Raw genomic sequence first — 27,376 nt, 5'->3', positions numbered from 1 at the left:
GGAGCCCACCCAGGTCCCCTCTGCTTCCTCCCTCTCAGGGCAGTAACCCCCTGCTCGGGGCTGGCAGCTGCAGTTCCTGCAAATGGGTGACCCCAAAAGTGCCAGTGCCTGGCACCGAGGACCAGCCCCGTATCGACGCAGGCTGGGAAAGAGGGAGGTTGAAAATAAAAAAAACTCCAGAAAAGAATGACAGGAATTATTTCAGGTCTGGAACAACCTGCCTCACAGTGAGCGAGTGAAGAAGCCAATCTGTTTAGTTTATCTAAGGGAAAGTTAAGAGGGAACTTAGACGCATCTATAAATACCTACATGTTGGGAACATTTCTGATTGCCAAGGTCCTTTATCCTAGCAAACAAAGGCAGCAAAATTTCCTGGTGCTGGGAGCTAAGGCAAGAGAAATCCAGGCTAACAGTAAAGTACAGATTTTTAATGTGAAGGATAAATAACCATCAGGACAGCCAGGCCAGGGACAGAGCAGATTCCCCATTGCACAAAGCCTTAAAATTAAACCTAGAGATGTCTGCTGCTAAAGAAGACATTGCAACTCAGCCAAATATTTTGGGCTAGATGCAAGAGCACTCCACGGCCTGGGACAATTAGGAAGAAAATCTCTTAAAATCTGAGTGTTTCCAACTGCTCAGGCTCTCACTCCTCATGGGTTTTGCCCTATGACTCCCCTGTGGTGGTGGTTCCCACCCACTGGCAAATGGAAACAAGCAGCCAAGCTCATCTGCCTGTCATGTTCAGAAAACCACTGTCCCACCCTTCCAAAACTGGTAAAGATGTGGTGAATGTTGGAAAATGTAGAGAGAAGCAAGAGGAAAAGGAGAAATTAAACAGTAAGGGAAAAAAAAAATGGGGTGTTACCCATTTTATTGCAGTCCAGAATAAGAAGGAAAACATTTAAAAAAAGGACAGAAAAGAGGCAGTGCAATTTTTGTATTTAAAATACTTTGGAAGAAGACTTAGCAAACAAACATCATTTCAGACTATGCCAAGGAAAACAACATTTTCATATAATTTTAAATCTGTGGTGAGCTCCATTCATCCTGGCCACTTCAGCCCTCCCAGAAGCGCATTTTGCCCTTCACTCATCCCTAAAACTCCCCTCAAATGCGTAGCCCAAATGATGCACTCGCACCAGGAGGGAGCTGAGATTTACGATGCACATCCAAATAAATGGTGTTTCCAAGTAAACAAGACAGCAGAGAAAAGCTCCCGGTAAGCTGAGGAACGGACCTGCCATTTAAGAGCTCAGAGAAAAAAAAAATATGGAAATCTGCAACGTGGGAGCGTGCCAGCACCGGGGGGGAGAGGGACAGGGCTGGGAGGATTTCCAGCTCCACGCAGCCTCTTTATTCCTGCGCCATACCCACCTGCCCTCTGAGCCCTGAGGGCTGACACTGGGCCGTGGTAAATAACAACGCAAGGGGATGATGTCGGGGTCATCCAGCCCCTGGCACAGGTGACTGCTTGATCTTTTTAGTGTGAGCATCGCCAGAATGGCCATGAGGAAACACTGCCAGCCCCAGGGGAGGGAAGCGCCTCCACAGCACCATCCCTGCAGCGCTCCGAGCACATGGCCCCGGGGCTGTCCCTTCAGTGCCAGCCGCTGGCAGGGTGGGATGTGGCGTGGGGCTCACGGAGGCTCACCTGGGGCAGGGTGCTGTGAGAGCTGAGCACCAGGCTGCAGACACTGGTTGGTGCCTCTGTCCTCCGTGCTGTCACCCTCACCAGCCGTGGTGGCGTCCCCGGCGCGCTGTCCCCGGTCCCCGTGGGAAGCCTCCGCTCACGGTCCCAGGAGGAATCCTGAAACGAGACAGGGGGTACATGTGGGTAGGGCAGGCCCCCTTCTGGAAGGGCCAAAAGGAGCTTTCCCCCATGCAAGGGGCTCACAGTGAGCATCCCACCGCTGGTGTCAGCCTGCCTGGCCCTGGCCCAGGGGCAGCGGAGTCACTGCAGGCTTTCTTTCTGGCTGTCCCACTTCACATTTCAGCAACACAAGATGCCTCAAACACATTTTTTGGAGCAAGGAGGAGGGATTTGATGGTGTCAATGGCTTGGGCTGTGTTCAGTGCAGGAAGCCCCAAGACTGGCTACTTTGCTCCTCCCCACTGCAGACAGGGCACGGTGAGGGGAGCAGGGGCACCCCTCACACCAGCTGTGCTGGGCCCATGGCTGCTTCCCTGCTTGTTTCCACATCATTGATTTTTAAAATTCTTTATTGATTTTCAAAATTCTTTATTGTCACATTTCCTTGAGGACTCATAGACTGGCCTGGCTGCAGGCACTGGTGGCTGTTGCCACCACAGGTGGGTGGATCAAGGCTACAGGACTCCCAAAAAACCAAAGCAGGATCCCACTGCCTGTGGTATAACATCACTAAAAATTCATCCATAAACACATACTAGATTTGCAGGTTTGCCTTTAACTAGAGGGACTGGCAGTGTGAGGGGGACCAAGAAAAAATGGGACTAAAATGGTTCCTGAGTCAGAGGGACACAGATATATCCTGCACTGATTGTGGGCACTTTTGTTGCCCCTATTCTTGATCCCCAAACTCCTTTCAAGTGTTCTTTCTTAGATAATATCATTTCTTAGATAATATCTCCATCTTCCTTGTGAGACACTCAAATTTGGTGTCCCCCCAGGTGTATGATGGAAAGCCAGTTCAGTCTGTGAGGCAGAAAATGGTGTTTATCCGATAGGATTATTTCCCTGAATTTTTGCATTTCTGCAGAAACGTTCCTGTATCTCCAGATCAGGGGGATCCCACAGCATCCCTTGGCAGGGCACGAGGCAGTGAGAGGGGGATGGGAAGACGGCCTGCAAAGACACGAGGCAATTTTATTTACCTTGGTGTCTTTGAGATAAGTGAGACCCTACTGCTCAATTCCTGCCTCCCCACCTGGTGCTCTATCTTTCAAAAGCCTCTAACCAGAACAGCCTTTAAAAGGCTGTTGAAAATTAAAGAGAATGCAAATAAGAGAGACAGAAGTTATCTGAGAGCTGGGAAAAAAAATCCTGAAAAGGGAATCTTAAAGGACTCAACCTACTTCACTTATCAAAAGCAGCCTGCGAGGTGGCTGGATCAGAGAGCTGAAATGCCTCCATGGGAGACAGTGTCAGACAGGAGCAACTAATCCAGCTGCAACAGCAGAGCAGGAACCAGAGCTGGAACTGCAGCTGTTCACGTTAGGAGTAATTCAATTAACACTTGTGAACCAGAGAAGTTGCCTCATTAATGAGACAAGCTATGACAGAGAAGGTGTGGAAACAGTCTGGATGAGAGCTGGGCAGGCTGTGGTGGCCAGCAGCCTCCTGTGTTCCTTGCCTCCCTCTCAGTGCAGGAGTGTGCAGAGTCTGACCTCGCAACATTACGAGTTTGGCTCTTACCTCAGGCAGGTTTTGGGGCTCTCTGGGGGTCACTGCAGAGCTGGGCTCGCTGGCCCCATGCTGCTGCCTGGCTGTGCCATGATGTGCATCCAGGCTCGGAGATTGCAGGGGTGCAGAGCGCAGCGTGAAATCATAGAATTCATGGATATCTGCAAAACAGCACGAGAAACATCCACAGGACCTGGGAGGCAGCCTGAGGCCAGCTCCTGTGTGTGGTGCAGCACTCGTGCCCTCCCACTCTGCCTCCAGAGCATCATAGGTCTGAGCCCTCTGTGAGAGGCTGGCACCCTGGGAGAGGGCTCTGCTGGCTCCCCACACTTGCTGCATTGCCCACCACACCCCTTCTGAAGGCAAGAGGGTTAGAGGGGTGCCTGGCTCAGAGGGCAGTGCCCCATGGCTCTGGAAGGCACAGGCATATCCAAGGAGCAATGACCGTGCAGTCCACAGGGTCTAAGAGCAAACCATGCTCAGCAACATCAATCCGAAACTCACCCCATCCTGCTCGCCAGGCTGTGCCAGCCCCAGGCTTGGTGCCATGACCCTTTTGCTCCAAAAACCCTCCTGCACCAGCCAGTCCCTGCCTGCCTCTCTGCCCTGACACGGATGGGCATTTCCCTCCCCATCACTGCTCCCCAGCAGCCCTGGCTTGTGGAAGGGCTCCTTTCCCAGGAGTACAGGCAGAGGGCACAGGGCACTAGGAGGGCAGGCTCACAGTGTACCAGCTCTAAAGAGCTGATGACTACATCTGTGTTATCTCCAGCTCCTTCCCTGATAAATTCTGTCTTCCCTCCTGGCATGATTTACCTGTGCACTGCCACAAGCAGATGTCAGGTATCCTCATTCTGGGCTCCAAGGACCTGAGATTGCTGCTGTAAACCATAGTGGCTCCAGAGGGGCTGTGGGAGCCCAGACCCCCTCCAGGAGGATTTTACCCTCTCCTGGTCACACACAGAGGATTCCAGGGAGCAGCAGGGATGCAGTGGGCTTTGCTCCTCCCTAAGGAAGCCCCCACTGCTGCGCACTCAGGCAGCCCCCAGTTCATCTCCAGGGCCAGCACCTCCATGGGAGCAACAAAAGCCAATATGTCCACTGCAGAAGTGTTTAATTTCAGGAGGGGAACTATACCAAAAGTGAGAAACTTTTATATGAAGAAACTGAAAGGGGTAACAAAAATTTGTGGGAGGCTCTGAGCCTATTCAGAGAGACTCACTGGGACATCAGAGCAGACGTGCAGTGCCTGGCTGAAGGATACTGTAAAGGCAAAAGGGAGGAAAGCAAGGCTCGACCTCAGGGGAAGGGACGCTATTGAAAATGAGAAGACATTAATCTAAACAGCTGAAGCTGCATTTAAATGAGAAAACCAGAAAGGATGGTAAATGCTGCCAGGTTAGAGGTAAAGCTCCAAAAGGTCGGCCAAAAGAGTTTGGTAAATGCCTTGCAAAAGCCATAAAAAAGTAATAAATCCCTTCAAGCACCTGGGAAACAGGAAGCCTGGCAGAGTCAGCAGGGCCAAAAAGTCACGGCAGCATAAATAAGCACTCGGAGCAGGAAAAGCCACAGCAGGAACCTGAGTTCATTTTCTGTACCTGCGTCTGCTGTGGAGGAAGCCGGAGAGCTCCTCTTCTGCAAGTGACCTGAAGGGCAAGCAGTGGGGCCCAGCTTGAGGGGGACGTGGCCATTCCCATGGCACTCCCTGGGAGCCCATGGGTGAAGTGGCTGAACCAGCCCTTCAGTCTGTGATTTCTCACCTGCAGCTATGCCACACCAAGGCACCATGGGGTATTAAACGCCCACGTTATACAGATTTCCAAAGGAAATCTGGTGAGCATTTGGCAGCGTGAGGAGGGACATGCTGACCACTGACTGAGGGTATTTCCCAGGTGTAGCAGGATGCTCTGCCTAAGCGTGGATACGGCAGCTCAAAATTTGTCTTACAATTTATCAGTGAAGGCCTGAGCAAGGAGGGTCTGCTGACCAATGATAAGATTGAGTGAGGAGGGTCTGCTGTTCTGAGTGCTGAGGAATGCTGAGACCAGCTTGGTCAAACTCTCAAACCCCACCAGGACATGCAAGACAAGTGCTCCCTGACTGAATCTGGGAGCAGCAAAAATGTGCAGGCTCTGATATGGAAGTGAGAGTCAGGAGTGGCAAAAAGAAGAAACTAAAAGAGCTGCTCACACCTTTTCCAGCACAAAGCATGTTTTGCTGATTAAACCTCATAACATGTAATCTGAAAAATGCAAATGACTGACAGTCAATCACTTTATACTATAAAAGGCCAGTCCTATTTTTGCACAGTGAGGACTTCTATCATACCTAAGGTCTGTGAAGATCCTTCCCTTGAGTGGGGACACCCCTCAAGGTTACTCCTTGAGGCCGAGTGAAAGAGATTTACCCACAGGCATTGGTATGGGTGAGTAACATCAATCTCTACTTAATAATTTTTTACCTAGCTTTAATAGAATTACTCTAATATTGCTTCAAAAGCAGTGCACTACACTAGTAGTTATAGCTATTCATAATGTGTAGTAAATAAATTCTGATTAAGCCCTTTTTCTAATCATCACTAATCAACATAAATAAATAATTTAATATATTTATATAAATGTATTAGGCCATCCTTAATCCTGCGGGACAAAGCTGTATAAAGGTTCAATTACACCTGTATAATCTTTTAGACATAAAACAGTGACAAAGTCTGGGGCTAAGACTGGATCCAGCTGCACCCAGGCTCCTCTCTGAAGAGTTTAGAAAGCAAGGGGTTCCTTTCAGCTCCTCATGACTCAAAAGGAGGGCTTCTCCAATAAACTTTGTCTGAAGCTCCCACTCTGCCCACAACACCAGGGATGCTTTCACAAAGCAGGGCTGCACCCCCAGATGCAAGTGCCCATCCTCTCTCCCTGTGCTTAACCACATGCCCAATCACCACAGCAGCACATCCATGTTGCAGATGGGATGAGAGCAGCATCGACCCCCATCTTCCACCTCCCTGGGGCTGCCTGGTCTGGTGACCTCCCAGCTGCAGGGAAGAAGCTGCTATAAATCTTGGCTGGCAGACCAGCTGGGTGCCCATGGGGAGCCCAGCCAGGCTCTGCTGTCCTGTGCCCTGGGAGACATGGGGCAGCTGGCAATGATGGGAGCAGTGGGAGTCCCCAGATCTACCCACTGCACCTGGGGTACCCCTCCACAACCCCCCAGCTGCAGAACACGCTGCTGGCAGCCCCTGAAGCCTTCCCAAATCAGACATGAGGTCACAGCAAGCGGTCACTGCACAGCCAGACAAACCGGACTTTGTTTTTGTGCTAAAACATCTCTCCCTCTGGTTATAAAAATAATAATTGCATAACAGGATAGCAGCGGCTCCTGGCTGCATGGATTGCATTTGGAACACACAAAACTCTGCAAGAATGAAAACAGGGTTTGAACAGCCCCACTGTGGGGGTGCAGTGCTGCTGGCATCCCCGTTTGTCACCCATCTGCTGCAGGAACACAGCCTGGGGCAGCCAAGCTGGCAAGATGCCTGCAGAGCAGAAAACTTGTCCCCTGAAGCAGCCACTCTCCACCTCCAAAACCCTCAGCCCAGTTTAGGTGCTTGCCAGAAGAGGGAATTGTTGCTGGCACCAGGGATTAGAGGAGTTTCAGGATTGGTGGGCAGGGTTCAGGCAGCAAAGGATGTGGCCATGACAGAAGTGCATTTTAGAAGACATGCATGTGGCATTAAAGATAATTTAAATATATGCCAGGTTCCCTCATTTCTTATGAGCACCACAAATTGCACACAAATCTGCCTCACCTGTGCTCTTTAAGAGCAGCACTACCTGAAAAGCCTCCGTAAGAGGATGTTGTGGTAGCAAAAGATGATGCTGCATGTTCTGCCTTACAGCCCAGTTTCTGTGTGATGACAGTGTAAATCCGTTCTGGATCTAACAAGGAAAAGTAACTCAAGATTTACAGACATTAGAATTTTTCCAACAATTTCCTCCTGGGGTTAATTCATCAAATAAATGTCATTAAATATTTCTATAGCACCAGCATCTGAGGGCTAATGCAGTGTCCTTGTGCCAGCACATGCACTTCCAAAAAATGACATTTCTTCCCCAGTATGTGCTCTGGCACCAGCTGCATCACCACAGACTTGAAACCTCAGCCTCACACCAGACCCTCAGCCATGTCCCCACTGCCACAGGGAGGATTCACACACATGGCTGCCACAGCAGATCTTTCAAGAAAGCTACAAGTTTCTATTCTTGCTATGGGCAAACTTAAAAGAGGAGGAGTCCTCAGCGATGGGGATCCTCCAGATTCCTCCAGTTTTCCACCCTGGCTCCTGCAGCCACCCAGGGAAGCCACAACCACCATTCCAGGAGCACTGCTGGCAAGCTGAACTCCCAGCTGGAGTTTTGCACCCGGGGAAGCACTGCCTGCTCTCCTGCCTTCACCACAGCTCTGGGAAGAACCTTTTCTGGGGTAAAAGGAGCTGCAGGGGAGGGTTGGGGGTCCAAGCGGCTGACAGAGCCACACTGAGGTCTGCACCAGCCACTGCTCAGGCACAGGAGATGAGCTGAATCCCAGAGGGCTTTTGGGAGGAGCACAGCCCCTTGGGCTGCTGGCAGCTGGGATGGACAGATGTAGACAAACCCTGCCTGTCCACCCAGCTTCTCCCGCTGCAAAGGGCACAACGGCCCCTTTCAGCCCCGGCTCTGGGAAGGAAAGGTCAGGGAGCTGCTCTTGTGTGTGAGACCCATCCTCCTCTCCAGGAGAGAAGACTGAGCGTCTCCCTGAGGGGCTCCCAGTAGCAAAGGGAAAGCAGGACCACCTCACCCCAGTCCAGGCTCCTCGATCGCCCTTTTGCTGGGCTGTTTCCCTGCAAGTCACGCACTTGGCTCCACAGCCTCAGACACGGGGAGAGAGGGGCCAGGAGAAGGGAGCCAGCACAGGCTGTTTTCCCTCCGAGCAGCCAAGGAATTTCTTTTGTGCGGAGCAGGGCTTGGCACATTCCAGCGCAGAGCAGCTCCCGCATCGCTGTGCCGTGCCGAGCCAGCCGCGGCACCCGCTGGGACAGGAGCAGTCCTGGCAGAGTCAGTGTGCCCCAGGCATGGGCAGCTCCAGGGACAGGGAGGTGGTCACAAGGATTTAAGGGGCTGTCCTGTGCTCTGGCAGAACACGGTGCATGTGCAGAGCAACACTGGGCACGATCACAGTAACAGACACATCCAGCACTACACAGATGCATCCTGGACACAACACAAACTTTATCTGAACATCCCAGCAGATCCACCTCTGGAGATGGACAAACTGGAATTTCTGGAGCCCCCAAAATGGATTATTCTTGAAAAAAAATTATATGGAAAGTCGTATCCCTGGCATTTTTTTATATAGACCAACTTGGCAAACTCCATGATATTTTTCACTTCTGGTAGCTCTTCTATGGCCTAATGCATTTTGATGCTCAAATTCCAGCCAGCCAATGCATGCCTTGGGAAAGCATTACCTGCAGGAGCAGACGACCTGAGGACAGGGATAAACCATGCTCACACATTCATCATCCCCAGGGGTTGAAAAAAAGCAGGGTCTTGTTGCTGAAAGGCTGCAAGAGGAGGCTAAGGCCTCTCCAGAGCCAGAAGCATCTGGCATGGTGTGGGCCAGTGAGATGGGAGCCTCTGCACTGAGAGGTGTATCTGTGGCTCTTCTGCAAATCCTCCTCCCTCAGATAAACACTGAACCAGCGCTGTGACTCGGAGAAACTTCAGTCAGGGACACAGCAGCCCACTGGGAAAAGGAGGAGTGAAAAGCAAATAAAACAGAAATGTCCTATCACCCTTCCAGTGCTGTCACTGTGCTCCAGTGGGTCTGGACCGTGGACACGAGGCAACCCAGTGCGTGCCAGCTGTGTGTGGTCACAGCAAGCACGCAGCCAGACACAATGTCCATGCTGGGACAGAGGAATTCACAAACCTACTCCAAGGGAAGCAGGGGGGAGGGGGCGGAAGTAATTAATGCAAATTCCTAGTTTAGGTAAACACATCTAGAGAAAGCTCGCTCTGGCACGGGGGAATTAATATCCTGTTAAACCAGTTGAAAAGGTCACCAGCAATCAAGCGACACTCCCGACACTCCCCCGTGCCAGCGCTGACAGGGCACCAAGACAGAGGGCTGAGAGCAGGGAGCTGGGAGCTCTGTGCAGCATCCGCCTGCCAGCGTGCAGCTGCAGCCGGCTCGGCGCGTGTGCAGACGTGTTCTCCGCAGCTACACTCTCTCCACAACACTTCTGCACTAATATCAACAGCCCTGGGCCTTGGGAAAGCTGCTTCACTGCCTTCACACAGCCCCAGGGAGGACTGGCAGAGCACACAAAAGCAGCCAGGGGTGTTGGGTTCATGTCAGGTTTGCCGAGGCGATCACAGCCTCCAGGTTGGGGTGAACCACGGGCTGTGGACCATTTAGAGAACGGGTTGTATAAATTAAGAGACAAGAAAGGAGATGCACACTGGTCCCTTCAGTGTGGGGGCCCACCTGCCCTGGGAAAGCCTCCCTAGCCACGTGTCTCTGCTGGCACAGACATTCCAGCACAAGACCTTCAAAAGGACACGCTGGGACTGAAAGCCTCGAGGTGATGCTCCAACAGCAAGAAAGAAGAAAGGAAAGAATAAAATAGCTCAAGACACACCACTCAATTTCATCTTCAATGGAAAACCTGAAGCACAGAGGAGCTGCTGGCAACTCACACCTCTGCAGGCACAGAAGTGGGTCTCTGGCTGCAGAGGTGTGAAGAAAAGGTGAGAGCTGCCAAGAGACAAGACAGGCGGGTGAGGGGGAGCACCAGGGTTGTGACAGCCTTGGGTCAAAATGCACTGAGAATGAGCCACACACCACATGTGCACCTCTGCACCCTGGGGACCAGGATTCCCTCTAGGAGTGCAGAGCCTTTGGGGTGCTTTCCCTTCCTTCCCACCAGGAAAACCAAGCTTCTCTCCCAGTAGACCCAGGAAAAGAGACCACCAGGGCTGCATGTGTTTCCCGAGGCCCACAGCAAATAGAACTTAAGGAGAGGAGCTGAGTGGGAGCTCCTGCCCCTCTCCACACACTGCAGCTTCTGCAAATGGTTCTCTGGGATTAACTCTGAAATTAGTGCTCTAAGTCAACCGTCACAGCCAGGATTTGGTCTGATTTAGCAGGGAATGGAGTCAAGCAGCTTCAGAGTCCAAACCCATTGAATTTTGTTTTTCTTAAAAAAACACTTTGCAAAGAAAGGGCATTTTCAAATGCCCTTATCAGCAAGATAGCCCTGTGTCTTGCACAGAGAAGCTGCAAAGTCCAGCAAGACTCTAGCTGTATTTGTCTAAATCCACATGGAGAACTTTATACAGTGCTAAAAATGACATTTTCTGGTGTCCGGCCCCAAGATGAGCCTTGCTGTTAAATCTATTTCTTGTGTGAAATGGAGCCGCTGGAACAGTGTGTTACTTACAAGTGCTTGTGGGTCTAAGTGCAAAAAAGGCCAGAATACCCCAAAGGAGCTTGGATACATGTGGATTCTCTCTTAAAGATAGAAAAATTTAATTTCCCTTCAATTTGGCAGCAGGAGTGGAAAGCAGCAGGTTGTGATGAGGCTGGGGTGGGGTGTCCTTGTACGGCAGCAGAACTGGAAACCCAGCGGTGGCTGCACTGCACAGAGGGTGCTCACAGCATGGCAGGATCCTTTAGCAGGTGCTGGATAGATCTGGCATGACCAGATGAAGAAGGCTTTACCCTTTGTCTTTAATCACGCAACTGAGGAATCGCATCACAAACACCCAGCGATCGCAGCCCTGACCCCTGGTATCTCCTGCCCAAGTCCTGGAGGGAAAAGACAGCCCAGCTCCCTGGAATTATGTGCCATGTGTTTGCAGAGGATGTGCCCTGTCTGGTCAGTGCCAGGCACCTGTGCAGGATCAGGCCCCTGGGAGGCCCCGCTAACCGCAAAGCCACAGGGACTGCGAGGCAGGAGCTTACCCAGCAGAGCCTGGAAGAGTTCACTTTGGAAGATGTGCGAGACTTTTCCAATGGAGGCTTTTAGCTCCTGCTCCTCCGGGGACCGCAGGGTGCTTTGGTATCTGGTCAGAATTTCCACTGCCCGTTCAGTGTCTGCAGAGATGACACAGGAATAACAAGGCATTAACACTGAAGAATGTTAAGGGAAGGCTCAAGTGCAGGCTTGAATAATGCCTCCAGTTGCCTTCCAGCTTGGATTTTTAAGAATCAGACAGCCACAAAAGCGGTCTCCTCACTCACACTTGGATGAGCTAACCCTGCTGAGAGGCGCAGAGGGCCCATAGTGGAGAACTGGGCAGGGGCTGCAGGGGAGGTGGTTCTGCCAAAACCCCTGAAAATCAGGGGCTAAAATCAGGTCAGTTCACCTCTGAACCCTGTGGCACTGGGCAGCCTGAACACCTCTGCCACCTCCCAGGCAGAGAAGCCATTCAGGAGCTGGACACATCCCGGTTGCACAGGGCTATGAATACTACTGCAGGAGCTGCAGTCTCCCACATGGGGCCAGATGGCTGCAGCAACGCTGAGTGTAGGCCCATTCACATAGTGCAAACAGCTCAGCTCCATGAGTGGCGAAACTTGGGTTTCTACAGGGTGAAGCGTAAGAATTGCTCAACGCAGCAAGCAGCTGTGGGTCAGCAGGAGACAAGTGGGAAAGGAACACGATGCCTTGGGGTCAAAGGAGATGCTGGCCAGGAGGGGAGTTGGAGACTGCCACAAAGCAATGCTTTGGTTAAAGACTGGGCTCACATAGCTATATGAAAACCCTGGACCTGAAATAGTGGAGCTGTGAGCTCTGTGTTTGGACACCTCCATGCTTCTCTGGGCAGACAGCCAGAGCTGCCAGTGCAGCCCAAACCTCAGATGTGACCCACATCTCAGGCAGGTGGGAAGTTCCTGTGGACCTTGAGACCGTCCCAGCCCTATCAGTGGATATTTCCCTTTGTCACCCAGGCAGCCTGCAGACAAAGAGCGTCTGTTTGAGGAGGCAGAGAAGCTGTCCCGCCACTGCTGGAGACTCATCTTTTAAGCCAGGAACTCATGCAGAAAGGATGACCCTGCTCATCACAGGGCTCTTGGCAGAGAATTCAGGTCATCAGACAAGGGGGCCTGTGTCTGCTAGGGTGTGTGCCACCTGGTATCCCAGCTCGCCCAGACTCCCAGCTCCTCCTCGGCCGAAAGGGAAAGGGGGTCCTCCTGCCTGTGTCCCCAGCCCACAGTGACTCATCGTGGGAGCAGAACAAGGAAAGGAGTCTGGGGAAGCGTGAATAGCTCCGACTCAGAGCTGGGCTCCATGAAAAGCAGGGACTTCCCTAAGCTTTATGGGGACCCTAGCCCTGTACTATCACTAAGAGCTTCCTTTTCTGCAAGATAAGACTGCTTCAAACACTGCCCAGCATCCCATGAGCAGGATTGAGACATCTTTGCCTGGTCATTCCTGACCTTATTTGCAAAAGCTAAAGAAACAGATGAAGAACTGGGGCCACCACACCAGGACACAAAGACTGCGAACCTGGTGTGAACTTCCCACCCCAGTCCAGGCTGTGTAGATAGAGCATCACGCACCCTGCGCTGACTTCTGTGCTGCTGGCCACCGGCACTGGGTGACAGCCGGCTGGAGCGGGGGAGCACTGGCTCTGGGGAAGTGCTTGTGCACCTGGCATGGGGGTGAGACTGGAGGACCCTTTTTACAGCACCCAAGAAAGAGCGCGTGTTGTCCAGGGCCCATCTCACCATGCCTCAAGGTGCATCCAAGTCCCACTTACAGAAGACCCCTCCTCGCAGGACTCACACCCCCACGCCCGCCCTCCTCCCCACAGCACCCAAGGGCTGTGCGAGCACAGCATCCCACGGCCACCCGCTCCGAGCCACGAGGACACGTCCACAGCCCGAGGAGGGCGTGAAGCGAGGGCGCCCCGTCCTCGGCTCTTAACCCCTGGCTTGCACGGCCGCCCGCAGCGGGGAGCGAGGGCGGGAGCTGCCCGGCAGGGGCGCGGAGCACCGGGCGCGGTCCCAGCGCCGGCACCGGCGGGGCGGACACTTGTTGAGCGCGGGGGGCGCGGTGCCCGGCACGGCGGGCAGGGCAGGGCAGGGCCGGGCCGGTCAGTGCCCTCCTTACCTTCCCGGCGGATCATCGCTCCGCCGTGGCCGACGGCCGCTCCGCTCGGTGCCAGCCCGAGAGCGGCCGAGCCGCCGCCCGCCCCGCCCCGCCCCGCAAGGACCGGCCGGGAGCCGCCCCCCGCCCGCCGGCACCGCCTCCGGGAGCGCCCCGGCTGCGGGAGCGCCCCGCGCCCGCCGCTCTGCCCCGCCTCGGAGCCCGCCGGGCTGCGGGGCGGCTCGGCCGGAGCCCCGCCCGGCTCGGCCTCCCGTCTCTGCCCGCTGCGGAGGGCCCGGCCCGCCGGCCCCGGTTCCCGGTGCGGTCACTAGGTGGCACGGAGGCGCCGCGGAACGCGCCCGCGCCGGGCCGGCACCGTCCGGGCTGCGCCTGCCCCTGCCCCGCGCCGGCAGCGCCTCCCGCAGCCGCGACCCGCGGGGAAAGGGAGGATGCAGCCGTGCCCACCGGAGCCCTGCGGGGTCTGTCTGCCGCTCCTCTGCTTTATTGACATAAATAGGTAGCAACAAGTAAAACTGACATGAAAAATTGACATGATACCCCATCCCCCCCTCCGTCCCCTTTCCATGTTCAAGGCCCTGCTGCAACGTGTCTGATGCCGAGTCCCATCGCTCCCTCCGCAGCCTTGGAGCGGCAGCAGCAGTGTGACTGTAATCCCGCCAGCCCCAGACACCCCCCAAGCCTAGCCCTGCTCCTTTTCCCCCCAGAACAACAGGCATTAACTGCTGCATGGAGTGCCAGGACCCTGGCCCTGAAGCATGAAGCCAGCAGCAGCAGGGGCAGGATTTGTGTCCAGCACGGGGGTGCGAAGAGCTCAGCTCCCCCTTCATCTTGTGAAAAGCCACCCCACACCCCACTTTCTACTCCTCAAGCCAGACGAACAACACATAAACCAGGTGTCCTTCAGTGGCTGCAGAGCCACTGCAGTGACGACAGGTAGAGACTGCCCTTCCCCTGCACCAAACAGTGACCCAAAACCCCACTAGTGTCCAAACCGCAAGGCAGAGGTCTCAGCTCCAACTCTGCTGGATAAGTATTCCACCCTAGGCAATCCCTGCAAAGCTTTAGTTCCTCGCTGCCAGTGGGAAACGGGAACCCAGTTCCAAGTCTTTTCAGCTGAGGGCAGCTGTGCACCATGAAAAGAGCCAGGAAGGCTACGGGAGAAGGAAGGCTCAGGAAGGAGCCTGCGAAGGAAAGGAGCCTTGAAGCTGGCCTGAGGAGCACTCCCCCCTTGAGCTGTGCAGGGCTGTGGCTGCCCCTCCCCACGGCTGACGCAGGCAAGAGGGGTCACTCTTGCATCAAGCTGTTGATCTTTGTGAGCAGCACATCCGTCTCAGACTCTGAGGAGAGAGAGAAAAAATAGTCATCGTGGGCAGCCAGCATCCCCTAGCAACAGGCGGAGTGGCCTGAAAAGCAGGTTTGAGGAGACTTGGGGAATGTGGGATTCCCCGGTGTTGTCCCACAGGGCTGTTTGTTAAGGGCAAGGCAGGAACTCCCTGGGCTGGGATTCCCTTCCCTCCCCCAGCCATCCCAAACCACTCTGTCACGTTTGGCTGGAGAAAGCAGCCTGGCTCCGAGGGAGGGGAGCTCTCATCCCGTGCGCACTCACCCGCTGGCCGCCTTCTGTGGGAGCATTTCCTAGGAGATGGAATAGGATTGATGTTAGCATGCAAGTCTGGCCTCCCGCTTCCCTCCCCTAAGCTGCCAGCTGGAGGCTGTGGGGCCCCACAGTTCCTCGAGGGATCTGCTCTCAGTGTATGCAGCACTGGTAAAAAGGACCAGGGTCCCCCAGCCCCAGCCCACCAAACCCTGGGGTACAGAGTGAGTTAGGAAGTGTGAACTAAGGCATTCAGCAGCTTGATGCAGAGTCAGGACAGATTTTTAGCTGCAGCCTGGGGATAAAAGCTGCCTCCACACACTGTGCTGTTTTAGCCAGACTGGAGGGGACCACCCCAGAATCTGAGTCCAGAGAGGGGTGGCAGCAGATATGACCAGGTTTGGATATGTACCAACCACCCAGGCCACACTGTGACGTCCCCCAACAGACCTGCCTCGGGAGGGGTAAAGAGATCAAACCTACTTCAGCAAGAGGAAGGCCCAGAGGATGGTAAGGAAGGAAACGCAGTCTACAACGATCCAGATCATGAGATATGTGCTGCTGGGCTGCAAGGCAACAAGAGAACCCACTGACCACCAGCTAGGGGCAGTGTACTGGTGGCAGCCAGCCTGCTGGGACACCAGTCCCTTCTACAGTGTCACCTGCTCCCACGCCAGTACAGCACCGAGCAGAAGACACCCTCCAGGAAGCTGGCTGCACAGGGCTGCTGCAGAAAGGGACCCACAAGTGCCTGGGACACAGGGCTGTGGGGCAGAGTGAAGGATGGGGGGGTTACTTACAAGCAGCCAGATGGGGTGTTTCATTTCCTTCAGCACTTGGCAGGCATTGGTGGTGACAGAGCTCACCCCAGAGCACCAGAGCACCGAGAAGAGCCAGGGCTGGTTCACCACATACAAGTTGACAGAGATGTTGTCCTGGCGGTACTGCCTGCATGGGGACAGCCATGGTCAGAGGAGCAGACAGCAGGGTGCCATCACACTCCATGTACAGCCAGAGAGGACTGCACATCTGGGATATGATCCAGCATTTTCAGCCACGTGGAGTGACTGTCTGGAGATCCAGACCCAGGGCAGATTTGCTGGCAAGGCAGAGGATTGCAGCCAGCTCCATCCCCTGCACCAGCCCAGCCTTGATAAGGCACGCTTGTCCACAAAGCACTCACCCAGCCCTTCCCAGCAGCACACCAGCACTCAGCCTCAGCTGGCCCTCACCTCTGCTGCGACAGAGCTGGGAAAGTGCCCAGACCCCCACAGCTCCCAGGCACTTGGACAAAGGGTTCTCACCTGATCTCCTCAGAGCTCATGTCCTGGTAGGGCAGGTTGACATGCAGTAGTGGCTCCTTCTCATTCTGGAGTCTCTTCCGGCCATAGACTTGCTGAACACCTGGGGCTTGCTGTTTGACCTGTTCCCTGAACCCGTCTGGAAGCCAGAGGACCTAGGCAAGAGCCAGAGGGCACATGCAGAGGAGAGGTGCTCCAGGGAGTTTGCTCTCTTCCAATATTTCCTTCCAGGGTCAGGCACACATGGCCTGCTTAGACAGCTGCTCCCTGACCCCAACTCCATGCTCAGCTCCTCCCTGAGGATCTCAGCCAGGACAGCCTCCTATGAGCTTGTCCCAGACAAGAAGTAAGCACTACAGACCCCACTGAGGTGAGAAAGCAGTTCCAGCCTAAGAAAGCTGCAGCAGTTATGTTCTTTCTGGGTCCTTGAAGGGATCAAGCAGTGCATCCCTTTTGGCCCCAACACTGCATCAAGAATGCACCTTGGATCAGCACTATAGTAGAAGTCTTTGCTATGTCCCCTCCTGCCCTACATACCCAAAAAGCCAAGGAAGGGAGGCAATTTGAGTGCTAATTCATCCCCTAAGGGCAGCATATATTCTGTGCTGCAGAGGTTGGATGAAACACAAAGGGAACACAGGAGGTTGCAGCAGAAGTCCAAGAGCTGCAGGGAGAGGTGTGGTGCACTGGGGGGAGGTGGAAGCCTCAGCATTGTACTCCTGCTCATGCTGGCAGTGATGGTCCCCTCCCTAGACTGAGTCATTGTTTACACACCAAGGTGGCCACTGCTGAGAAACAAAAGTATTTGGAGGGGTCTGAAGCTATAGGCATTAAACCCTAATTACTGGCAACTTCTCCCAGCTAGAGAACCCCACACCTGGACAGGGTTGCCCAGCAGGTATCATCTATGGGGATGTGGTGTATGGGGTGTCAGGGATGCTCAGTGAGGCTGGCAGGGCACCTCCCACCACGGCAGGGGTGTGACAGCAGGGCCTGGCAGCGGTGGGGCGGTGACCAGCTCACCTGCTGCAGCGGGATGCCTGACTGTAATATCACTGCCAGGGTGGCATTGACAAAGCTCTGGTAGTCACTGTGGTTCTCAGGCCGGAGGTCGAACATGATGGAGATATTGCTCTGCTTGGCTGCCTCGAGGGCCTGTCCCAGGGAGGGGATCCTCTGCTGAGTTGCCTGGTGGCGATCACCAGCAGAAAGACTCTGCACGGTGGGAAACGGCCTCCGCTGCAAGGGTGAGAGAGGGTTAGTCAGCATAGGCAGGGCCCCTGTAAGCTTCCACCTCCCAGACTGGTGCCCATCTATGGCTCTCAGTTTCCTACAATGGCCTCTCCACAGTGCAGGCAGGCACAGGGATCCTTCCTATACACACCCATGTGGTACCTCTACCCTTCTCCCCCCTAACAGCACAGTTCAAGCAGACCCAGCACCTGTGGGCATTCAAAGCAGCTCAGCAGTAGTTAGTCACCTTTTGGGAAGAGCCTTGCCACAGCTACCTTCAAGCCCAGGCAGGCTGTGCAGCTCAGAGCAAACACAAGACATCTCCCCTCAAACCAGCCTCCTCTGTGACTCAGTTCAGGAGTCAGAACAAACCCCAGCTTGGGGCATAACCGCACCCAAGGGATTTGTGCAGGCTTCTGCACCCTGTCCAGGTGTCTGCCAGGGCCAGCGCTCCAGAGGGAAGGTTCTGGAGCCCCAGGGCAGGGCTAATGCTTTGCCCACAAATGCACCCATCCCTGACCAGCCACCCTTAGGGCATCCTGACCTCCAGAAACCAGCTGCCAGCATCCAACTGCTGGAGGTCCGTCCAGTTGAAGGCAGTGCTGTTCAGGGCAGCCCTCTCAGGGAACACAGCCTGCACATTGGTGGTCCTGGTGAGTTCCTCATCATGCATGAGGAATGGGACCCCATCAGCACTGGCAAAGGAGCAGAGAGGGAAGCTGTTTTTTTATTGTAAGCTGTTTGTCTCCTATCCCTGCCTGCCCTTGCATTTCTGCCCCATCCCAGCCACCTGCTAGGGTAGCCCCCAGCATTATTCTTCTTGTCCTTTACACAAAAATATGAGTGCCCAGAAGGTACAGAGCACCTAGAGACCAAGCCAGGAACCAAGTAGTTCCCTGCTCTCTGCAACAGCTGTCTCCATAGCAGAATTACATGAGATGAACTAGAGCCAGGCTCTGTTTTCCAAGCAGTACTCCTCGTGTGATGGAGCCTCCCTCCCTGGAAGGCAATCTGTCTGCATCAGGAGGACAGAAACCCAGTACCTCTCCCAGATCATTGGGACACCAAGTTGGAGCCAGTCCCATACTGTGGGAGTGGGAGCGGCAGAACCCTTTGAACAGGGCTCCCTCCAAATGCAGGCTGTATCAGTCCTCCAGGTGTGTACCAGAATGCCTCGTGGGCATATCCATCCCAGGATACACAGACCCCTTCCTCCCTCTGAGCCCCTTTACCTCACCATGACGTCTGTCTCAAAGACTTGCACATCACAGTCCACTGCCTTGTGCAGTGACATGAGGGTGTTCTCGGGGGCCAGCTGGAAAGAGGAACAGTGTTAATGCAGAGGGCATGGGCAGGATGGGGCAGGAGGCAGGCACTCACCCTGCCTGGCTGCATCCAGCAATTTGGCTGGGCTCTAGGGCAACCACAATGAGACTGGGGTGATCCTGGCACAGTGGGGGATGGAAAAGGAGTGGGGACAGACAGCTAGAGCCTGCCTCGTCTCTGCTTCCCAGCCCACACTACACAGTCAGGCTTTCTGCTGCGAGTCACATCTCCTGCTCCAGTAGTGCTCAGGAAGCAACCCCCCTCCTCACCCTGAGCTCACCCATCCTCCAAGCCTGAGCTGCCCTGGCTGCTGTGGGGACCCTGCTCCGCTGGGCTGGCCAGAGCTCATCCAGGCCTGTGACAGCAAGGATCTGGTGCCCCACGGCCAGGCTTTCACTGTCCCATCCACCCTGTCCCATCCACCCTGACCACTGCCAGGGTGCTGGTCACTCACCATGGGTGCTCCTCGATGGCCAACCAGGGCTGGCTTGGGGGGCAGCTGGTTCTCCTCCATGAGACAAGGGGAGGTGATTCCCAGAGGAGCCAGATACAGTGCAATCATCACTGCGCAGTACACAAGCAGCAGAAACACCTTGAGACCTGCAGGCAGAGGCAGAAGATAGAGAGAAGGGTGAGGTACAGAGGAAGTATTTTGCAGGCCGTTAGGAATAATCCAAGGCTGCTTCACCTGGCATTAACCTGTGGTTGCCCTAGGTCCAGCACCGTATCCCCAGCCTCAGGGATAAACTGCAGGTTTATTCTTGGCCCACTACCTGTCCTTTTATCCCAACCCAGCACTTCTGGGTCTCCCACCTGCAGCCCTCCTCCAGCTGCCAAGCAGTGAGGGCTGAAGCTGCACCAAGGGCTGGGCATGAGAAGAAGCGACCAACAACTGCTATTACTACCAGACTGAGAACTGGAGGCCTGATCCCACTGCACTGAACCTCTGTGAGCACCACTCTGCCAACAGTGCTGCTCAGTTGGGTGTTAGGAAGCAGGGCACCAGCTGAGGGGGAATGTGCAGACCCTGGAGGGGGTTACCTGTGTTGCGGGTGCGGTACACAAAGCTGGCCAGGGGCCAGGCAAGGAGCGTCATTCCCCCCACGACTCCAATGTGCAGGAAGGGACCTGTTGCCTGGGGAGACAAAGGGAGAGTGTCAGCCAGGACCAGACCAGCCCCTGTCCCCAAAATACACATGCTCCAAGGCCAGGGATCTGCCACTGCAGCCAGTACTGCTGGAAGTGCCAGGGATGGAAGGACAGGCTCCTGGATGGACTGCATAGACCCCCTGCTCTGGTCCAGCCACCATTCATCATCCTGGTGGCAGCTGCTCCAGGCAGGACTGCAAGAGCAGGAGGAGCACCTTGCCTGGCCAGGCAGTAGAACTCAAGGGCAGAAAGTTAACCCCCATGGCACAGAGCCACGCTGGAGTGTTCAGTAACCACCCTTCAGCTCGTCCCCTAAGGCCAGGCACTTGGTACAGTGGGGGAGTCTCTGGTATCGAGGTGACTCACCTGCAGGGAGATACGTGCACTTCTCCACTCCTCTGCCCACTTTATTCCCAGCCCTGTGAAGGCTGCAGCCACCACCAGGGCAGTTAGGATCAGCAGGATCTGTGGGGCAGTGCACAGGGCAGTTAGGAAAGCACAAGCATCCTGCAGGGCAGGCAGAGCCCTCCTCATCCCTTCTTCATGAGCCCCAAGTCCTGAGACCCCACTTCCCCCATCTGGGTTTGCAACTGAGCTCTGTACTCCATGCTTTGAGCAGTGGGAATATTCCCATCCCAGAGACATGTGGCTGAGGAACTAACAGCTGCAGCCCAGCTCAGCGGGGACATACAGCCAGTCAGTGGGGTCACAGCAGCCATACCACAGCCTCAGCAGGCTGGTCACAGCTTCTGAAGGTGCAAGGGCAGTCAGGGTAGGCACATCTCCCTGCTCCCCCAGTCTCTCACCTTGTGCAGCCAGTGTAGCTTCAAGGGCTGGCCGCAGAGCTGCAAGCACAAAGCAAGGACCTGCGAGAACAAGAGCTGTCAGATCTGGGCTGCACCCCACACCTCAGCCCTCTAAGGGCACAGGACTCAGCCTGGCTGTGCTCAGGCTGACCCAGCTCCAGATGCTGTGGGCTCCTCTGGGCCCCATACAGGGCACGGCATCCAGCCTGTGCTCAGCACACATCCACACCCCCACCAGTGCAGGTGAGACCAGCAGGGCTCACCAGCAGCACAGACGAGTAGGTGATCAGCACAGCTGTAGCTATGAGCAGGACCAGGGACCAGTCGAGCCACAACTTCCTCTGCTTGAAGATGAACCTGCCGGAAAGGGGACGGTTAGAGCAGCAGGGGTGACATGGGGAACAAGGCTGGATGTGGGGTCCTACTCACTCGTTGAAGTTGTGGAAATCATTGAGGATGATGATAGCGAAGTAGAGCCACACCAGTGTGAAGAGGAAGACGCAGAAGAGGAAAAGGAACCAGCTGCAGTCACACTGAAAGCGGGAGATGACAGCTATACACACACCTGCAGGGCAACTGGCCCTGGTCAGGCTGCTGAGACCCCTGGGGAGCACCCAGCCAGCAGCACGGAGCACAGGGGGTCACAGCAGGCACTGGCCCAGGGAGCCAGGCACTGAGCTGCCCCATGGGCAGGGATCACAGTTACCCAGGAGAGCTCTTTTGGCTGGACCCATGCTAAAAGAATATGAACCAGCATCTCCTACAACAAGCTAAAAAGCTACTGAAGAGGGTGGCTCCTGCAGCAAGACTGCCTCCTTTCCCATGCAGCATTCCCCGAGAGCAGACTGGGACTTTGGATATGGGAAGGGGCAGGGATTCCCTTCTGGCTGGGTGATCTGTGGGCTGGGCAGGGAGGGGTGCAGTGCCTTAGAGCTGCCGTTGCAGTGGGGAACTTGCAGACTGCTCCTGCCAGATCCAGCTACGTGATCTCCAGCCCCTAGCCCCACGTGTGTAGGGAAGTGAGGGGTGCCACAGGTGCTGAGAGGGACACCTAACAGCCCAGACTTGTTTGTACATTCCAGGCAAGACAGGACAAGCAGCAGCACAGCCACTCCCATGGGAGTCAGAGACCTCAGAGAATCCCAGGGCCTCACCACTCCCAGGTTACAAATTGGCGAGGACACCCTCCTGGTGAGGGCCACACCCAGCCCAGGAACTGTGTCTCCCACGTGCCTGGCCAGGTGCCCCAGGACCTGCTGCCATGCTCAGCCCTAGGGCTCTGCTCGGCTCCAGGCACGTGTGAGCCCTGCCACAGGTGCACACTCGTGCTGCTCCGCCCTTCTTGTCACCCAGTGGGAACAGACAGCTCACCCTCTTGCCTTCTCACTGCTCCAGGCTAGGGCAGTCCCTGGACAGAGAGGGTGCTAGGCAGCACCCCAGCTCTCTCAGGCTCAGCCCTGGGAAGCAGGAGCAGTGGCAAGAGGTCATCAGGTCAGTGTCTGGGCTGAGCATCCCAGCCAGAGCTCTTGCACACCCTGGCCACTGCTCTGAGCCTCCCACATAGGGGCTGGCTAATCCCAGTTCAGCATCACCTTGGTGGTTCTCAGGCCCTTCCTCTTCTCCTTCTTGGCAGTGATGCACTGGCAGCTGTAGGGGCAGAGCAGGCAGGTGGCACAGGCAGCACAGCAGGCAGGGGGGTCTGCCATAGCATCAGACTGTCCCACACAAGAGGTCAGGTGTCCTGTGGGGGATACACACAAGGTGTTGGCACTGACCTCCCAACACACACCCCCATGAGGATGGGGCACTGAAGCCTTCTGGGTCCAGGTACCCTGGCAAGTGGTCCAGAGCCCTGGGACATAGTGGGGCTGCTGGTTGTGTTCCCAGGCATGGCATGGTGCCATGGAAAGAAGAAGCACAGGGTGCAGCCCAACCAGTTCAGCAGGCTGCTCTGGGACCCTTCACTCAACAAGTTGAAGCAAGCCTGGAGCTGGCAGGGAGCAGAGCCTGCTCCCCAGCCCAGGGTTCAGAACTCCTCCTGGGAGCCAGGATCACTATGCAGGCTCCAGGGGCAGGCAGCCTTGCCAGCTGGACAGAACTTTGCACCCAGGCCCCCCAGATGCAAGGACTGCACATGGGCCGCACACAGCCTGGGGCTTCTGCTGTGCAGCTGGGGGTACGTGCAACAGCCTGGAAGTTCCTGTTCTGCTCCTTAAGCCCAGGTCCTTGCTGATGCAGTACCCTCCTGGCAGCCCTCTAGCTCAGCTCGCACAGCAAGGAGACCCCAGTGGGGCTGGAGGAGCTGCAGCTGAGCAGGCACCAGTTGGTTGTTGGTCCAAGCACTACGGGGGATGATGTGGGTGAGCATCAGTTATGGGGGGAACCCATTTCCACAGTCACAGAGACCCAGAATGAGTGTGGGGCCACTACTGAGTCCTCGAAGCACTGGGAAGGGGAGAGGGCCAGGATGCTTTGCTGTGATCCCCAGATCCTGGTGCCTAGCCCCAAACGAGGTCTCCCTGTATCCACCCTGAGAAACCCCATGTCTGCTATTGCTTGCCCTGCTGTGGAGCTGCTCCTCCTCCTCATCTCAACCTCCCCAACAGGCCAGGCACCCTACACAACACTATCACGCTGTGGATTAAACCAGACTCTCATTTCACTGTGACTACTGTGAGCCAGGCATGACAGCCAGCTGACCACATCCTCCCAAGCCACATCCTCTCCAACGGTGGGGGCAATGCTGTGCCTAGTACAGCCATGTCCCATTCCAGTCTGGGCTGTGGAGAGAGGGAGCAGAGCTAGCCCAGGTCCTCCCAGGCCCAGCCAGCAAGACCAGAGCGGCTCTGCCATGCCCTGGTCTCTCCCTCTAACAGGGCAGACCCCAGACTGTCACCTTGCTCCCAAATACCACCACTACGTGCATCTCCAGGGCTGGGGTGCAGAGTCTTCCTCAGGACCCACCCAGACCAGTGGCTGCTGGGGCACACACAGGCAGGTACCAACCTGAAAGCAGGATCCCCAACCTGCCCAGTCAGCTTCTGCAGGCGGGGGGAGGTCGGGGGGCTGCCATTAGCAGATCCAGCCAGTCAAAGCACAGAGGATGCGGAGCAGCACAGCAGTGCCCCACATCTGCTGCCCCTCTACCTTCTAAGGACCAGATCAGCAGCTGTGACCTGCTCAGTGATGGCACTGAAGGAGCCAACCTTAACACAACTGCAGGAAGCCTTGAGACCAGATATTTCCCTTCTTGATGCCCAGCGGCTCTGGCTGAAGGCTCATACCCCTACTGTCACCAGAAGCAGAGCCCCCCACTTCCATCAGGGAGCAGTGGGCTCAGCCAGCCTCTGCTGGGACTCACCCTGTCCCCTGTCACGGGTCACACAGGCAAAGTACCAGTGCCAGCAGCTGCTGCCTGGCTCCCACGCAGGGTACAAAGTACAGTAGGAGTGGTTGTGAGCACCAGCTGTATTTCAGTGCTCAGCTGCTCCAAGGGGACTGTCACTGCCAGGACTGGAGCCTGGCAGAGCAGTGGCACAGGACTGGCCACAAATCCACCCCAATGGTGCTGTTTGGAGGGAAAATGCCACCCTGTTCCACAGCTCAAAGTGGGACTGCAGCAGTGGCATCAGTAGTTATGCTGTGATACCCCCGTACAGAGCACAGGTCCCAGACAGAGCTGGGATAGGCACTCAGCAGATCCTGCTCAGCTTCTGCTCCAGCTCCTACGGGAGAGCAGCAGATTGTGAGCTAGGGTCCAGTGCTGGAAGGATCTCTCCTTTAGCTCCCACCAAACAACAACCACAGCACACCTACAGCCTGTGGGAAGCACAGGGGATTTGAAGGGGTGACAAACTCATTGCTACAGTCATCGACATGTGCCTGCAGCCCTGCAAGGACCTCAGTGCCCCAGGGATGCTGACACAGGACAACCAGGTGGCCATGTGCAGGGCAAGATCCCCTTGCCCTGGTGCAGCTGAGCCAGCCCAGGCTGTGTGCCACCAGGCAGGGCAGCAGGAGCTGATGCCTAGCCTCGCTGTTCCCTTTCCTCACAGGAGGGAAGGCAGAACATGGGCTCAGCATGAGGAACAGGATGACCCCAAAACAGCAAGAGCAGCAAAGCCTGGCCCACAGCCCCCACTCCCAGCCTCATGCCCAGGCAGTCAGACCTGGGCTCCCCCTTCCCGCTCTCCAGTGTGGGAACAGCACGGGCAGCCCCTTTCTTTCCCCCGCTCAGATTCACGCAGGGGTAGGACGATCACCCCACGTGGCGCTCTGCCAGCTCTCCCGCAGCAGTGCGGGACAGCATCATCCCCACGGCCGGGGCTGCCACCCCGGGGCGAAATACCTGCTCCCCGCCGACGTCGGGCTCCCACCGCTGGGCCTCCGGCGGGCCAGGTGAGCGCGGGGCTGGGCTCTGCCGGGGCCCATGCGTGGCAGCGCCCCGCTCCCGCTGAGCTCACACCCTCCTGGGTGTGCCCGTGGCCCGGCGGGGCGGCCGCGGCAGGTCCGCACAGGCCGGCAGAGGCGGGCAGACTGCGAGCGGAGCCGAGCGGGGGGCCGGGCTGGGGTCAGGGCGGGCCCCGCCGGCCCAGAGGAGAGAGGGGGAAGGGGCCCGGGGGCCGTCACGCGTCGTAGCGCAGAGGAGTTTGCAGGCAGCCCACGTCCAGGCAGGCGGAGGCTCCGGGGAGAGCTCCCGGGAGATGCAGATGGAGGCAGAGCTTCGTGCATCGCCGCGCTTTCGAGCGAGGGGCTGTGGGAGCTCCTCTGTCAAAGGGGGACTTTTCCCTTCCTTGCAGAGGAAGCCGGGGACAGACGCATCCCGGGCCACCACAGTTGACATTCAACAGGGCATGCTTTGAAGACAGAAGTAAAAGTGGTTTCTTAAGCCAAGAGAAACGCTTCAGAACCAACTCATCCAAACTTTGCTAAAGCAGCGGACTGACAGGAGGCTCCAAATCGAACCTGATGCCACCTGCAGACGGATGTGCTGATGCCTTCCATCTCCCCATCCCTCCCTGTGGCACAGCACAGCTGTGTGCTCCCCACCCTCCGCTCCAGGTCGCGGCAGAAGCACAGCCCCTGGTGAGCCAGGGTGGACGACAGGCACTCAGACCTTTCTGTATCAGTGGCTTGATCTATCCTTGCCTGGGATCTCAAGGGACCCCTATGATTTGCCACTTGCAAAGGAGCTGAGAAAGGTGATTTACAGGGAGATGATGGCATCCTGCAGTGACACAGAAACTGCCAATTTGGGCAGAAGCCTCAGCGCTCAGCCCCCAGCTGATCCAGTTCCACGCTACTATTAACAGCTTTGGCACAGCTGATTGAACAGCTCTAGGAAATGTGCTGATTAAGGTCTTACCAGTGGAGGTCTGGAGCACTGCAGGAGGAGTTGTGCTGTAACACCCATTGCTCTGCACCCAAAGGAGTAAGCTGAAAGCATTGCAATTGCCAGGAACACCCCTCAGACAAACAAGCAGCCCTGACCCCAGAGTTTGTGAGCTGTGAGCAGGTAGCACTGAGGTTCACGTCCTGCATCCACGTGCTGTGCCAGCTCTGACACGGACCAGCTACACAGCAGAGCAAACCTGTGGGCATGAGTCTTCCCAGTGGACCTGTGCTCCGGGATGCAGAGAGGCCATTTCATGGGATTGAAGATCCACTGTCAGGGATTGGGTTGCAGGTTATAAAGGAGATGAAGAAGTGAGCACTAAGGGGGGGGGTGTGAAATGAAGGACCACTTAAACCAAGAAACAGCTTAGGAGGCGGGGAAGGGAAACCCAGGCATGAATAAAGAGATCACGGGGATACTGGAGAAGGGGAGGTTGCAGCAGAGCTCCAAAAAGCTGTGGATTTTAGGGGCGCGAGGCAAAGCTGACGGGGGAGGCACCGCTCAGCCACGCGCAAGTGGAGCAGCGGGACTGGCGGGGATCTCCCCGGGTACTGGTCACCGTCTGACCGCGCCGGGCAGGAGCCCCCTTCCCTCGCTGTTACAGCCGGGCGCTGCGGGGGGAGCCCCATCGCCGGGGGCGGCAGCGCCCACCTCTGCCCACCAGGGTGGGACAGCGCCGCGGCTGCGGGCTCAGGGCCGGGCGGTGCGGTCCGGCAGGGGCTGAACAGAGAAGGGGAGCGGCGGCAGGGCCGCTATTCCGCGTTTTACCCCCGGCCCGTGAGGAGCAGCTGCGGGAGCTGCGCTGGGAACGGGAACGGGCACGGCGGGAGAGGGCGCGGCAGTGCCGGGGCGGGGCCGCCAGGGGGCGCCCTCGGGCCGCGCTGCCGCCGCTCCCGCGGGAGCGCCCGAGGTCAGAGCCGAGCTCAGGGGTGAGACTGAAGGATGGAGTCGAGTTTAGGGGTGAGACTGAAGGATGGAGTCGAGTTTAGGGGTGAGACTGAAGGATGGAGTCGAGTTTAGGGGTGAGACTG

General features: G+C 56.2%; 2 protein-coding genes across 5 annotated transcripts in view; both read right to left on the bottom strand.

Moving 5' to 3' along the window:
• Positions 1 to 13,619, bottom strand: part of DLG3 (discs large MAGUK scaffold protein 3) — a 76,669-nt gene extending 63,050 nt beyond the window's left edge. For all 4 annotated transcript variants that reach the window (XM_017819264.1, XM_017819265.1, XM_017819266.1 and 1 more), the window contains exons 1-4: positions 13,545 to 13,619; positions 11,390 to 11,521; positions 3,398 to 3,546; positions 1,655 to 1,810 (exon numbers count right to left, since the gene is read on the bottom strand). In XM_017819264.1, the coding sequence (XP_017674753.1) occupies positions 1,655 to 1,810; positions 3,398 to 3,546; positions 11,390 to 11,521; positions 13,545 to 13,560 (453 nt within the window). In that variant the 5' untranslated portion in view covers positions 13,561 to 13,619. The remainder of the gene's footprint in view (positions 1 to 1,654; positions 1,811 to 3,397; positions 3,547 to 11,389; positions 11,522 to 13,544) is intronic.
• A 595-nt stretch (positions 13,620 to 14,214) lies between these two features.
• GDPD2 (glycerophosphodiester phosphodiesterase domain containing 2) overlaps positions 14,215 to 27,376 on the bottom strand; it is a 19,973-nt gene continuing 6,811 nt past the window's right edge. The window contains exons 3-17 of the mRNA XM_017819140.1: positions 22,543 to 22,691; positions 21,380 to 21,483; positions 21,214 to 21,307; positions 20,951 to 21,010; positions 20,511 to 20,609; positions 20,037 to 20,130; positions 19,450 to 19,595; positions 18,902 to 18,984; positions 18,214 to 18,364; positions 17,460 to 17,675; positions 16,440 to 16,591; positions 15,936 to 16,083; positions 15,619 to 15,701; positions 15,148 to 15,176; positions 14,215 to 14,878 (exon numbers count right to left, since the gene is read on the bottom strand). Of these exons, the coding sequence (XP_017674629.1) occupies positions 14,826 to 14,878; positions 15,148 to 15,176; positions 15,619 to 15,701; positions 15,936 to 16,083; positions 16,440 to 16,591; positions 17,460 to 17,675; positions 18,214 to 18,364; positions 18,902 to 18,984; positions 19,450 to 19,595; positions 20,037 to 20,130; positions 20,511 to 20,609; positions 20,951 to 21,010; positions 21,214 to 21,307; positions 21,380 to 21,483; positions 22,543 to 22,656 (1,626 nt within the window). The 5' untranslated portion in view covers positions 22,657 to 22,691 and the 3' untranslated portion in view covers positions 14,215 to 14,825. The remainder of the gene's footprint in view (positions 14,879 to 15,147; positions 15,177 to 15,618; positions 15,702 to 15,935; positions 16,084 to 16,439; positions 16,592 to 17,459; positions 17,676 to 18,213; positions 18,365 to 18,901; positions 18,985 to 19,449; positions 19,596 to 20,036; positions 20,131 to 20,510; positions 20,610 to 20,950; positions 21,011 to 21,213; positions 21,308 to 21,379; positions 21,484 to 22,542; positions 22,692 to 27,376) is intronic.

The sequence above is a fragment of the Lepidothrix coronata genome, unplaced genomic scaffold (genome assembly GCF_001604755.1).
Source record: "Lepidothrix coronata isolate B3197 unplaced genomic scaffold, Lepidothrix_coronata-1.0 Scaffold73, whole genome shotgun sequence".
In the NCBI taxonomy this organism is placed as follows: domain Eukaryota; kingdom Metazoa; phylum Chordata; class Aves; order Passeriformes; family Pipridae; genus Lepidothrix; species Lepidothrix coronata.
This window is presented reverse-complemented; position numbering and strand designations above follow the sequence as displayed.